The sequence below is a fragment of the Emys orbicularis genome, chromosome 11, assembly GCF_028017835.1.
Source record: "Emys orbicularis isolate rEmyOrb1 chromosome 11, rEmyOrb1.hap1, whole genome shotgun sequence".
Taxonomy (NCBI): domain Eukaryota; kingdom Metazoa; phylum Chordata; order Testudines; family Emydidae; genus Emys; species Emys orbicularis.
The window spans coordinates 58,512,852-58,527,131 of record NC_088693.1 but is presented as its reverse complement, the minus strand read 5'-3'; the positions used below and the strand labels follow the sequence as shown (position 1 = coordinate 58,527,131).

Here is a 14,280-nt window from a genome sequence, read left to right as displayed (position 1 = left end):
CCGGCCCTTTAAATAGCCGCGGGAGCCCTGGGGAAGCGGTGGGGCTCCAGTGGCTATTTAAAGGGCCCGGGCGGTAGAGGCAGCGGGAGCCCCGGACTTTTTAAATAGCCCCCAGAGCCCTGCAGCCCTACCCCAGGGCTCCAGCAGTAGGGCTCTGGTGGCAATTTAAAGGGCCTGGGGCTCCCCTGCTGGGAGCCCCAGGCCCTTTAAATTGCCCCCTGGGGAAGCCGGGCCACGCGGGTATGCCGTACCGGGGCTTGGGCGCGGGGCCCTCTTAGGCACGGGGCCTGATTCAGGGGAATTGGTTGAATTGGCCTAAAGCCGGCCCTGCCCATAAGGCCTAGAAAAGCTAACTGATCTAGCAACACTGGCTAGGTAGGACAAGCTGTGGCTATACCACCATAGGGAAGCCACTGGCAGGTCTGGGGAGCCAGGGTTTCTATAGGGAGCAGAGCCAGGGAAGACGCTATGGCAGAGAGTGTGGGCTCCGCCCCTGCCCCCAGGCGAGGGCTCCTGCTCGGGCCAGTTTGTTCAATTTGCAGCCCAGGTGCCACGGGGAAGGGCGCTATGACCTCCGGCGCCAGCCCGGCCGCGCTGACAGCCCTCACTTGGGGCAGCGTCTGCGCCTCTGTCCGGGAGCGGGCGCCTCAGGCAGGCACGTCCCCTGCGCCAGGCAGGGCAGCCCCCAAGATCCGGCCCTGCAGCCCCCGCCGTGGGGCAGCGGGGACCCACCTACCTCGGCCCGGCTGAGACTGGCGGCGCCTCACTGAACAGCGCCCCCGCCCTGGTCCGTCTGGGAAGCGGCCCCTTCCGCTGTGCCGGCGGGGCCTGCTCCGAGCGCGGGAAGCAGGTGAGCGGGCGGCTGCGGCGCTCGGGGGCTGGGCCCCTCCTTGCTCCCGGGGCGCCGGGGTAGCCGGGCCGGAGGCCCCAGTTCCCCTGCAGCGGCCCCTCAGCTGGGCTGACCAGCTCCTGCCCTGGGCCGAGCGGCGGGGCCTGCGAGCCTCGGCGGGCACGGGACGGGAGGCGCTGGGGCGCAGCCCCGTAGAGCCTCGTTAAGGGCTTGGCCCCCCTGCCCAGCCCTCGCTCTCAGGCTGAGCCGCTTTGTCTTTGCACCCCGTAGTACTAGTCAGCCCTGTCTGAGGCGGGAGCGGGCTGGTCCCTTCCTCCATTTTCTAACCATGGCTTGTGGTGGGTGGTTGCTCTCAAAAGTCCTGATGGACCATAACAGACCCTGGGTAGCTCGATATCAGACTTCATGCTGAGGGGCTAATGGGAATTGATCCCTGAACATTACATTGGTAGTTACTTGGGTGCAAGTGATCACAGCCGAATTTCGTTTATGTGCAATCAACATTGTCCTGAGCACTAGAAATAGCTATTTACTATACTGGGTGCTTTAAAAGGGCCACTTTCCCAAAGCTGAAAGCAACTATGAGCATAATTGTGTGGGAGGGAAAATGTAACCTTAAAAATGTGAAAGGTAATAGAGAGTTGTTTAAGAATGTTTTATCTGATGCCCAAATAAACCACAATTCCATAGTCACATAAGCGGCTAAGAGGACAAATACAATCCTGGAATATATGAGCTGGGGAATGTCATATGTAGGGAGGTTGTATTATGTCTGTACATTAGTGAGACTGTTGGCCACTCTTCAAAAAGGATGCAGAAAAATTGGAAAGTATTTAGAAAAAAAGCTAGGAGAATGATTAGAGGTCTCGAAAACCTTCCTTATGCAGAGGTACTCAAGAAATCATCTGTAGTTTGTTGAAGAAAAGGTTAAGAAGTGAATTGCTCACAGTTCACAAGTACCTATACGAGGAGAAGATTTCTTATAGTGAACAGCCCTTTAAACTAGCAGAAAAAGACATAATGAGATCTAAGAGTTGGAAGCTGAAGCTAGACAGATTCAGACTAGAAAGCAGACACACATTTTTAACAGTGACTAATTAAAATTGTTCCAATGGTTTTCTAGAAATGTGGTGGGTTCTCTATTGTTTTCAGTCTTTAAGTTAAGACTAAATCTCTGTTTCACTAAAAGTTATGCTCTAGCTCAAACAGAAGTTATGGGATTGATGGGAATTATTGAGAGACATTCTTTGGCCTGTATTATGCAGGAGGGCAGACTAGATCATAATGGTCCCTTTTGGCTTTAAAAATCTTTAGAGAGAAGATTCATATTGAACAGTTGCAATCTCTGCAGACTCTCATCATATGGAAGTTTTTTTCTATATATTGATTTGTTTATAAAAATACTTTGTTCTATTAATTTCTAGCTCTCTAAGTGGTGGATAGTTATGTAATATACATAAAGTGCTTATGAACAGGTTGATATGAACACTACTGTAAAAATCCATGGTGCAATCACTTGTATAATTTAATTGACAACCTAAAAGATTTTAGAATTTTTAAAGGAGGTGGTAAAGAAAAACTAAAATAAACATGTTTTCTTTGCAGGAAACCATCTGACCTGTCTGCTTTGGGCTCCTGACAAAAAGACATGGTGAGACAGGCAGTTTTTAGATATATTTTTAAATTTTGTGAATCTAGTATTGAGAACTGGACAGCAGCTCTGTATCCCAAATAATCCCACAATTTAGTTTATTGTAAAGAACTTGTGATGTAAAGCTCAGCTACCCATTTAATTGATTTCTGTCCAGTGGGCCGTGGAAAAGGGAATATGTCAGTTTTACTATTTCATGAGATTAGGTAGTGCATTAGCTTTCTACTGCTAGAGCACTAAATTCAAATTCTGGTTTGGATAATGATTTTGGTCATCTCATTTGGTCTCTGTTCCCACATAAAAATGTGTTAAGGGTGTAAATACATATCTGTGGTCTGAGTACATACCTTTTAAGAATGTTAGAGTTTAAAAAATGAAAAAAATTTAAATCCAAGAAATGAAGTGTAAGGTTGCATTTCTCAAACAAGATAGATACACAAACTTCTTTTATTGTGGCTCCATAGAGATCCCAGCCAATTGTCTTCCCTTCTTGCTATGTCAAGTATGGAAAACATGCACCACAGAACATTGGTTTTGTAATTTTTTCTGTACATGTATGTCTCTACTAGTAAGTGTGATGCTTTGTCACCACATTAATATAGTTCTTTCAATGTAAGTGCTGTGATTTTGTGATCTGGGTGAAGAGAGGAATGATAGCGTTGTGTGTAACACTTGGATAACTGGCACACCCATCTGTCTGAAAACTGATGTGTCCCATTGCTTATTTTCAAAACCCCAATCAACATTCCCTCTCATATACACAAAATACATTGTGAATAATCCAGAGCACAGACTGACTCATGTGAGTGACACTCATTTTTTCCCCCTTTCAACTGAATACTTCACATCATTTACTAATCCTTGAGAAGAAAATTGCGCTTTTCAGCCACCATCTTTCTGAGGGAGGACTATATAGGACACTTTTGCAGTCCATCCATGCTAACTCAACCAGAAAGATTGCAAGTCAGTGACATGAGGCACTTGTTCCTTCTACTATAGACTGACTGAGTGCATGTACTACCATCTCATGGAATGAAACTGGGAGGAACTTGGGTCTCCAGCATGGCTGTGCCAAGATATAACTGACTAGGCTATTTTTTCTGTCATCTTTGAGCTGAGTGTGTTGGTCTGGTTCACAGAGATGGAAAACATATATGCAGCTGAGCTTTGTTATTACTCTGAAGAATACCTTGTTAGTTCTTTTTAATTACGGGCCTTATTCACATGAGGTCCAATCTCTTCCTGTTGACTTCACTGGGGATGTGAGCAGGTCCATGGGACACAGTCTCTCTCCTCAGAGTGATGCTTGGCGACAGCACGAGAAAAGCTCTGAGCATTAATCTTTTATATTTGTTCTCAGTTTTATTGACAACTTTTTTTTAAACTAACTTCTGGATGCAGTTCAGCTTTTTTGTGTCTATGAGATCCCATGCATACGGGCTCAGGGAATTCGCTTAATTTAGGAACAAATCCAGATTTTGGTCTCCATCTTAACTTCACATACACAGACAGTTAGCTGGAAATGGAAATGCATTTATATTCCCAGGGTGACTAGTGAATAGAGCAGAGTTAGTGGCTCTCAGTCTTTGATTTTGAGTCAAAATTCTGGTTTAATTTTTTTTCCTTCACCCTCAGGCTGTCACACTGCACACTGATGTGGGAGATATTAAAATAGAGATATTCTGTGAGCGAACACCTAAGGCCTGTGAAGTGAGTAATATGACAAGACTGGGACTGTTTAGTATTGAGAGGAGACAAATAAGATGGGACATGATAGAAACAAAATAATGAATGGCATAGAGAAAGTAAATTTGGGATGTTTCCATTTATCCTTTTGCATCATATGAGAACATTCAGTGAATGTGAAAAGGAACAAATATAAAACTTATACCGTGAGAACTTTTCATACAGTGCATAATTAACCTGTGGAATTCATTGCCATAAGATATCATTAAAGCCAAGAGTTTAGTAAGATTAGACATTTATATGGAAAATGAAAACACTATTATGTTAGACAGGATACAAATGTATAAAAGATGTAAACCTTCATGCTTCTAGGCATAAGCTAACCACTGTCAAGGATTAGGAAGAAAACTCCTCTATGGGCAAATTATTCCATAATTGCTCATGATGGGGCTTCTTGCACCTTCTTCTTTAGCATCTAATACTGGCCATTACCAGAGATGGGATACTGGACTAGATTGACCTGTGGGAGACTAGTGTAGGACTCTGCAGTGGGACCAGGATCCCATGAGTCCCACAGGACCCGCTGCCATAATAACAGGAGCGGGATTAAAAATAGTCTCTAGTATGGCATTTCTTATGTTCCTAATTATGGCCCTGAACCCAAAAATATTTACACATGCTTAATTTTAAGCAGCAAGAGTAGTTCAGTTGACTTCAGTTAGACTACTCACAGCTCCTAGAGTTAAGTACGCATATAAATCTTTGCAGAATAGGAGCCTATCTATGAAAATAGGTTTATAGGACCCTCTATCTAACTCAGCTTCCTAACAAGTGACCCCACTTTGTAACGTTCTGTTACCAGTGTACATGGAAGAATAAAAAAGATAAACTGAGTTTAAAAACAAAAAGGGAGAGAGAGGGGAAAAAATTGTCCATCTTACCTTTTTTCTGGGTGGTTGTTTTTTTTTTTATATATTTTTTTTTTTTTGCAAAACTTTGCCTTTTACTAAATTAGTCTTGAGCAGTCCCTGTCTGAATATAAATAAAACACTGGACTATATAGAGGACTGTTTTTTTCATGTAATGTGATGAACTATTTGTGTCCATTAGATATTTTTTTCCCCTCTATATAGTATATGTAGAAAACCACCAATCCTGATGCATTGTTTTGGTGTAAAAGGTTTCAGTCTACTTTTTATTGTTACTGGCACAGTTTGTATTTTTGGTAAGTCTTTGAGGAATAACGGAGAGGTAATGAGGGATCATGGAGAACTGACTTTTTTTAAAAATGTATTTCAATAACCAGAAGCAGTCTGAGATAACAGAGCGATAGCATAGTACGCTCACAATACAAACCAAAGCTGGAAGGGTTAATTTTAATCCTGTCACCCTTGACCATTCCTCTCAGAATGTGTCCAGCACAGAGCATGTTACTTCTGGACTGCTTCTTAATGAGCACTCTTGCTCTTCCTATAGAACTTCCTGGCTCTTTGTGCTAGTAACTACTACAATGGCTGCATATTTCATCGGAATATCAAAGGATTCATGGTGCAGACAGGGGATCCAACAGGTAAATCCTTCCATCAATGTCTGGTATATTGAGCCCTTTTTCAAAGGTGGGAGGCAAGATAAGTAACACAACACTGTACTGATGAGAGAGACTTTCATGATCTGGGTACTTTTCTATGGAAAGATTTCAGATAAGTTGCTATTCACTCTGGATTTAAAATATTAATACTAGTCATAAGCTAATTATATCTTCAACTCACTGTACAAATTGTAATCCTCTCAATCAACATTCTGTGCCTAGTATTATCTCCATGCTCATTTGCCATGATTTGACAGCTAATCAGTGGGAGATCCAGCATTTGAATGCAGAGATTCCTGTTTTCCATGCTTGTGACCAGGTCACAGTGCCTCTGAACACTGTCTGTGTAGCATTTAGGACTATGATCCAGAAAGTGTCTGCTATTTAAAGGAAAGTCTTGTTCACTTCTATTGCTGTTTGCCATCATATTGATTTGAATTTGGGACTATCTCAGTCTCTTGTTCTCCTGCTCTAAGTTATTATTTATTTAAATTGCAGTAGCACCCATATGTCCCAATTAGGATCAGGTCCTCGTTGTTTGTACAGCACCTAACACACACATGAAAACTTGATTCCCTGCCTCAGGCAGCTTACAGTCTATCTAGAGTTTTAACTGTAACTTAAGATACCAATATTCTGGTTCAAATTTTTCTGAAAATGACTGTGATTGGAGATTCTTTCTCAACCCTGAGAAGAAAGTAATCCATCCCTGTCACTACTTCCTCAGGCTCTGGGAAAGGAGGTAACAGCATTTGGGGCAGGAAATTTGAAGATGAATACAGTGAACACCTAAAGGTATTTCTGTGCTCTTCAATATACTTTTGTTGTTTCTTCACATGAATTCATTTTCAAGAGCAAGAGATGATCAACGTTGCGTAGTACTGGGATTAAATGACGGTTTAGAAAATATGTTAAAGTCCATGCCCACAGTAAGAGAATAGGAGGCTTGTTATTGAAGTGGGATACTGGAGAGTTTCAGTAGTTTGGGGAATTTAGAGTTAGGGGTGCTTCTCTCTGTGGAGGGTCAGATGGGGAAGTTTTGTATTGGTCTAAGGTGTTTGTCATGCATCCTTGGGAGGGGGAAAGGGAGGCATTTGATGTGGTAGAGTCAGATCTGAGGGGCTAGTTGCGGATCATGAAGGAGGGTTTTGGCAACTGGGAGGGAGTCAGATTTTGTTGTATATTTTAATAAAGATTGGGAGTCAGAATGCTAGGTAACTAAGCCCTGGCTGTTGGCTGCAGTCATGCATTCACAGAATACGTATGTATGCATTTTCTTCCATTTCTACCTCTCTTTCAGCACAGTGTCCGTGGTGTCGTTTCCATGGCAAACAATGGCCCAAACACCAATGGATCTCAGTTCTTCATTACATATGGCAAACAGCCACACCTAGATATGAAGTATACTGTCTTTGGGAAGTAAGTGACCCAGCAGTGTGCCTCCTCATGATACAGTGTGAAGGGCAAGGATACATCAGGGCAACTGTAGCGGAAACCTATAGTCCTGTTACAGCAGAAACCTGTAAAAGTCTTGGCTACATAAGTGTGAACTGTGACTGACTTCTTTAGATACGACATAAGTTTTGTTGTACTGTATTTTAAAAGACACAAGCAATGTATTTTTCACTTCTTATTATAATTGCCCCTTTAAAATAGCTGAATATCTTTATCACCCAGGCACACACTAGTTTATTATGTAGAATTGTTCGTGGACACAGCCAGTGAGAGTCTCAAGATATAGAAATTACAGAATTAAGTAATTCTACCACAAGTCAATATTTTATGAAATGTACTGCAATTAATTTTTCATGGAAAATTTTTATAAATTATAGCATTACAAATGTGTAGCCTGATCTGCAAACCCTTTTCTCTCACAAGTAGTCACACTGAATTAAATAGACTTGCTTGTAGGATTGGACCTCTAATTATTTTTCTTGTCTTATGTTGTTCAATGAGGGTCTGAATGGCATATTTTTGGTACACCGTGTGTGCTTTACCAGCTACACTGTAAGTCCAATTATACTGCTATTGGGCTTATTTTAGCTTCTGAGAGATAAGAACGTACATGTTGATGGCCCCAAGAGAACTCAGAAGTCAGAGATTTAAACTAACTTACTAAAACTGAAACTTTCCTTTAAAATATGTATCAAAGAGTAGCTTTCCATGGAATCTGATACTCAGGTTGAATAGAAAAAGGAAAAAAACCCTGTGAATTATTGTTGGTCCTGTTAATGAGTGCTAGGGGGCTACTGGCATATATTTCTTTTGGGAAAGAGCACTGATATGCGTGGCATTTTGGGGGGATGAAACTTTAAAGAATTACAAGGACTATATATACAAATTGAAAAGAAAAAAGTAGGTCCAACTTGGGGCCTGTTAGTATTGACAGTGTCTTTGTACGTTTCTCTCTTTTGGTTTGTAGCGTTTCCCTCTTTGGTCACCACTACAATTTTGCATACCAGTCCTCCTTTTTATTTTAAAGGGAGAAATAAACCAGCATGGGATGTTTTTGAGAGCTGAATATTTAATTTATTCACATGAAGTGAGGCTTCATGAATTTATCCTAAGAGTTTGGGGGATGAAACTGTTAGGAGAAACACTGCTTTATCTCCCTTTGCATTTAAAATTGCTCAACTGATAGAAGTCTCATACTGCTTCAGTTGCTTTTTCTACATCATCAGAACAGATAGACACTACTGTTGTTTTTTTTTGAGGGGGGGGGGGGTTGGTTCCCTTTATGTAATATTTAAATCATGAGTTTTTCTAGTGACTTGGTGCTCCAAACTTTTTTTCTAACCACATCACCTCCTTAAACACACACAAAAACAAGTCCCTAAAGGGCACATACGTTTCACGGTGGCTTTGGCACTGTGGTTGGCAAGGGCACATGCCATGCCTTCCAAGGTCTCCCAACCCCCCCCTGAAAAATACTGTTACCATTGCTTAGTGAGAGGGAGTTACTTGGAAATGAGGAAATTACAACTACAACAGCAACAACAAAAAACCATAAAGGGTGGATTTGTTTTACCAGATTGCCCCAATAGGCATCATACCCATACCAGTCAACACTGGCTGCACAGTTTTACAGCACACTGAGCAACAATGGTAAGCTAGAGCTCTTTATCAAAGTGATGGAAAGACTGGGTAATAACGGCAGTGGAAAAAGTATGGGTGCTATAGTGATCTCATCTTCATTTAGTTTTTAGCTTTGTCTTAGTCAAATTGGATAAACTCAGCAGACAGCTTCTAAATAGACAACAGAGATGTTAAAGGTACATCCTCATCCTGAAATCAAGTTTATTTAGAAAATGAAAATGAAAGCAATTTCAGGTACTACTAGCGCCTGTTAATTTTTGTGGAATTTACCATCATATTTTCCTATTTTAAAAAATGATTTCTGTTCCCTGTTTGCTCTGTGAAAGACCCACACAAACTGGTGAAGCTGACTGACAAATATGGCAGGCGACCAGCTTGGCGTAACAGTGAAATTGTTGCTGATCTTAAACACAAAAAAGAAGCTTACAAGAAGTGGAAGATTGGACACATGACCAGGGAGGAGTATAAAAATATTGCTTAGGCATGCAGGAGTGAAATCAGGAAGGCCAAATCACACTTGGAGTTGCAGCTAGCAAGGGATGTTAAGAGTAAGAAGAAGGGTTTCTACAGGTATGTTAGCAACCAGAAGGTGGTCAGGGAAAGTGTGGGCCCCTTACTGAATGGGGGAGGCAAACTAGTGACAGAGGATATGGAAAAAGCTAATGTACTCAATGCTTTTTTTGCCTCTGTCTTCATGAACAAGGTCAGCTCCCAGACTACTGCACTGGGCAGCACAGTATGGGGAGGATGTGACCAGCCCTCTGTGGAGAAAGAAGTGGTTCAGGACTATTTAGAAAAGCTGGATGAACACAAGTCCATGGGGCCGGATGCACTGCATCCGAGGGTGCTACAGGAGTTGGCGGATGTGATTGCAGAGCCATTGGCCATTATCTTTGAAAACTCATGGCGATCTGGGGAGGTCCTAGATGACTGGAAAAAGGCTAATGTAGTGCCCATCTTTAAAAAAGGGAGGAAGGAGGATCTGGGAAACTACAGGCCAGTCAGCCTCGCCTCAGTCCCTGGAAAAATCATGGAGCAGGTCCTCAAGGAATCAATTTTGAAGCACTTTGAGGAGAGGAAAGTGATCAGGAACAATCAGCATGGATTCACCAAGGGCAAGTCATGCCTGACTAACCTAATTGCCTTCTATGATGAGATAACTGGCTCTGTGGATGAGGGGAAAGCAGTGGACGTGTTATTCCTTGACTTTAGCAAATCTTTTGATACGGTCTCCCACAGTATTCTTGACAGCAAGTTAAAGAAGTATGGGCTGGATTAATGGACTATAAGGTGGATAGAAAGCTGGCTAGATCATCGTGCTCAACGGGTAGTGATCAATGGCTGCATGTCTAGTTGGCAGCCGGTATCAAGCGGAGTGCCCCAAGGGTTGGTCCTGGGGCCGGTTTTGTTCAATATCTTCATTAATGATCTGGAGGATGGCGTGGATTGCACCCTCAGCAAGTTTGCAGATGACACTAAACTGGGAGGAGTGTTAGATACGCTGGAGGGTAGGGATAGGGACAGAGGGACCTAAACAAATTAGAGGATTGGGCCAAAAGAAATCTGATGAGGTTCAACAAGGACAAGTGCAGAGTCCTGCATTTAGGACGGAAGAATCTCATGCACTGCTGCAGACTAGGGACCAAGTGGCTAGGCAGCAGTTCTGCAGAAAAGGACCTAGGGGTTACAGTGGACGAGAAGCTGGATATAAGTCAACAGTGTGCCCTTATTGCCGAGAAGGCTAACAGCATTTTGGGTTGTATAAGTAGGAGCATTGGCAGCAGATCGAGGGACATGATCATTCCCCTCTATTTGGCATTGGTGAGGTCTCATCTGGAGTACTGTGTCCAGTTTTGGGCCCCACGCTACAAGAAGGATGTGGAAAAATTGGAAAGAGTCCAGCAGAAGGCAACAAAAATGGTTAGGGGGCTGGAGCACATGACTTATGAGGAGAGGCTGAGGGAACTGGGATTATTTAGTCTGCAGAAGAGAAGAATGAGGGGGGATTTGATAGCTGCTTTCAACTACCTGAAAGGGGGTTCCAAAGAGGATGGATCTAGACTGTTCTCAGTGGAAGCAGATGACAGAACAAGGAGTAATGGTCTCAAGTTGCAGTGGGGGAGGTTTAGGTTGGATATTAGGAAAAACTTTTTCACTAGAAGGGTGGTGAAGCACTGGAATGGGTGACCTAGGGAGGTGGTGGAATCTCCTTCCTTAGAGGTTTTTAAGGTCAGGCTTGACAAAGCCCTGGCAGGGATGATTTAGTTGGGGATTGGTCCTGCTTTGAGCAGGGGGTTGGACTAGATGACCTCCTGAGGTCTCTTCCAAATCTGATATTCTATGACTATACAGGGGAAATTACACAAAGTGAGGGCAAATGCACAAAATAAACTTCCAGCATTGAAATCAATATTTTTTTCCTCTGATCTTTCAGTTATAGTCAACTACGCATAGGTGTTACTTTTTTACCTACTGTTGTTACAAGTATCCCAGAGAAACATGGTGTTTATATTGATGTTGTCCTCATAGTGTTTTGGATGTTTCCTTACCTCTTTCTCAGATGGTCAGAGTAACAGTTGTTTAAAAAGTTGTAAGGTGTCTGTTAGTGTTAAGTTGCTTTCTCATGTCACCTTTCCAGCTTGGACAGAAACCCAGAAGTATAAACTCTACCTCTAAATTTATCCTGCAGTAAATCAGTATCTAGGATGTCCCAGAGCTATCAGATTTATGTGGTCAGTAGTGGTTCTGTTAGTACCACTCCTGCCTCTGTGTCAGAACATTATTGATTAGAATCTGTCATCTGGGGGCTGATTCCCCAGTCAGAGGACATGAATAATTCCCAGTGAAGTCCAGTTTGATGAGTATCTTGCTAGTGTAGTTTTAAATGCCATGATCAGTCTGACCAACCTCTCAGGCACTTTATAGCTATGGAGTGAAAGGGTTGGGATGAATTGTGATATTGCAAAGTCAATGGGAGTTACTTGTATCCTGTTTGTGGGGAGGAAAAATCATAACCCAGTTTGGGTGTCATATTAAGTGCTGACAAGGCAGGGCAAAGGAGCATCCTTGAAATGGAACATTAGATCTCTCTGGCTACCCAAGTGGAAATTAAAAGGACTGTGGCACCCTCCCAAGAGTCATACGTGGCCACTCAAAATTCTCTTTCACAATAGGTTATGATGTCCAAGGGACATTAAACTACTAGTAAACTCATAATGGCTATCTTACTTCCTTACTCAGTCCTTGCATTGCAGGTACCTTAATTCACTGTAAAGTGCTTTGGAGTACCTAGACTATGAAAAGAAAGGTGGGCCTTTCATTACAAGAGAATTCTCATGATTGTTCTGCTTTCTTTCCAGGGTAATTGATGGTCTGGAGACCCTAGATGAGCTGGAGAAGCTCCCGGTGAATGAGAAAACCTACCGACCTCTTAACGATGTTCACATTAAGGACGTCACAATTCATGCCAACCCTTTGGCTTCATAGACATAAAGTGCCTGGACAGATTCCTGAGAAGCTGGTCAGACTGACTGCTAATCATAGTATTGAAGTGACACTAAAAAGGTGTCAATTTGGATCAGACCTTTACTGCTTGAATGCAGGACTTTCAGGAGCTGACAGCATCAGGCAGGGTCCAAAGGGGTGCCTCAAACTGGCTCTTCTAGTTCTAGCTATTCCAGACAATCTGCCAAGGCTCTGATTGTGAACTTTTAGTTTACTTTTTGTACATTTAAGATAAAGGGGAAAGAATCTTTTTAAAAATATTTTTTTTTTCAATCCTTTGTTTTTTGTCTTAATATAACATCAGTTAAAATTAGGGCTGTGGATTAATCGCAGTTAACTCATGCAATTAACTCAAAAATTAATCGTGATTTAAAAAAATTAATTGCAATTAATCACAGTTTTAATCACACTGTTAAACACTAGAATACCAACTGAAATGTATTAAATATTTTGGATGTTTTCCTACATTTTCATATATATTGATTTCAATTACAGCACATAATATAGAGTATATTATTTTTTATTACAAATATTTGCACTGTAAAAATGATAAACAAAAAATAGTATTTTTAATTCACCTCATACAAGTACTGTAGTGCAATCTCTTTGTGGTGAAAGTGCAACCTGCAAATATAGATTTTTTGTTTGTTTGTTTGTTACATAACGGCACTCAAAATCAAAACAATGTAAAACTTTAGAGCCTACAAGTCCAATGAGTCCTACTTCTTGTTCAGCCAATTACTAAGACAAACAAGTTTGTTTACATTTACAGGAGATAATGCTGCCCTCTTCTTATTTACAATGTCACCAGAAAGTGAGAACAGGCATTTGCATGGCACGTTTGTAGCCAGCATTGCAAAGTATTTACATGTCAGATATGCTAAACATTCGTATGTTCTCACTTTTAGGTGACATAAACAAGAAGCAAGCAACATTATCTCCTGCAAATGTAAACACATTTGTTTGTCTGAGTGATTGGCTGAACAAGTAGGACTTATTGGACTTGCAGGCTCTAAAATTTTACATTGTTTTATTTTTGAATGCAGGTTTTTTTGTAAATAATTCTACATTTGTATGTTCAACTTTCATGATAAAGAGATTGCACTACAGTACTTGTATTAGGTTAATTGAAAATACTATTTTTTGTTTTTTTACAGTGCAAATACTTGTAATAAAAATAAATATAAAGTGAGCACTGTACACTTTGTATTCTGTGTAAACTGAAGTGTCTGGGAAACTCCATTTGGGATAGCAAGTTATGTGCATATTAGTTCTGTTAAAAGCAAATAATGGACTTTTTATAAACTTGCATTGTCCAGGACAAGACAATGTTTGAAAATGTAGAAAACATCCAAAATATTTAAATAAATGGTATTCTATTATTAACAGTACGATTAATCACAATTAATTTGTTTAATCACGCAATTAATTTGTTTACTCGCTTGACATCCCTAGTTAAAATCTTTGACCAAAACGTCATATTGCTATTCTTCTGAAGCTTTCCCATTAAATCCTAACCTACTGTAACAATTCTTTGGAAAAACTGGTACATTATGTACCTTTCTTCTAGGTGGAACCACTCTCATAGAGCTTTTTGGCTTGTGGGTTAAAGGTTCTGCACAGAGAAGCCCTGCCTTTCATTTCTCCTGCTGTGTTGAAGTCTGCTAACTTCTCCAATCTACCCAACAGGAAGATCATAAATAACTGCTCCTCCCTCCACTATTACTGCTGAAAATTGAAATAACTACTTCAATTGTTAGATGAATACATGCAAGTAACATTTGTTCAATAGAAAATGTATAAGTAGTTTAGCTGACAATTCACAGCCAGTCCAAAAATCAGACTTTAGTCTTGTAATAGGAAAGTGTGACCTGTAATGCATCACCTGGGCCTGTCCTTAGCTAA

The 14,280-nt window shown here is 41.4% G+C and overlaps 1 protein-coding gene across 2 annotated transcripts; it reads left to right on the top strand.

Moving 5' to 3' along the window:
• Positions 1-760: 760 nt before the first annotated feature.
• Positions 761-12,653, top strand: PPIL3 (peptidylprolyl isomerase like 3). Of its 2 annotated transcripts, XM_065413315.1 has the most exons (7): positions 761-850; positions 2,456-2,501; positions 4,137-4,211; positions 5,664-5,757; positions 6,503-6,570; positions 7,076-7,194; positions 12,231-12,653. In XM_065413315.1, exons 2-7 carry the CDS (start codon positions 2,499-2,501, stop codon positions 12,355-12,357), a joined length of 486 nt encoding a protein of 161 aa, XP_065269387.1. In that variant the 5' UTR covers positions 761-850; positions 2,456-2,498; the 3' UTR covers positions 12,358-12,653. The 2 variants fall into 2 exon arrangements, with proteins under 2 accessions (XP_065269387.1, XP_065269388.1); XM_065413316.1 differs by lacking the exon at positions 4,137-4,211.
• The last annotated feature ends 1,627 nt before the right edge of the window (positions 12,654-14,280 follow it).

What these genes read in the sequence shown, in the direction of transcription:
- PPIL3 (XM_065413315.1), top strand. An exon ending in GCAGACAGGGGATCCAACAG is followed by an intron (nt 5,758 to 6,502) that starts GTAAATCCTTCC and finishes CTACTTCCTCAG; the next exon opens with GCTCTGGGAAAGGAGGTAAC. An exon ending in AATACAGTGAACACCTAAAG is followed by an intron (nt 6,571 to 7,075) that starts GTATTTCTGTGC and finishes CCTCTCTTTCAG; the next exon opens with CACAGTGTCCGTGGTGTCGT.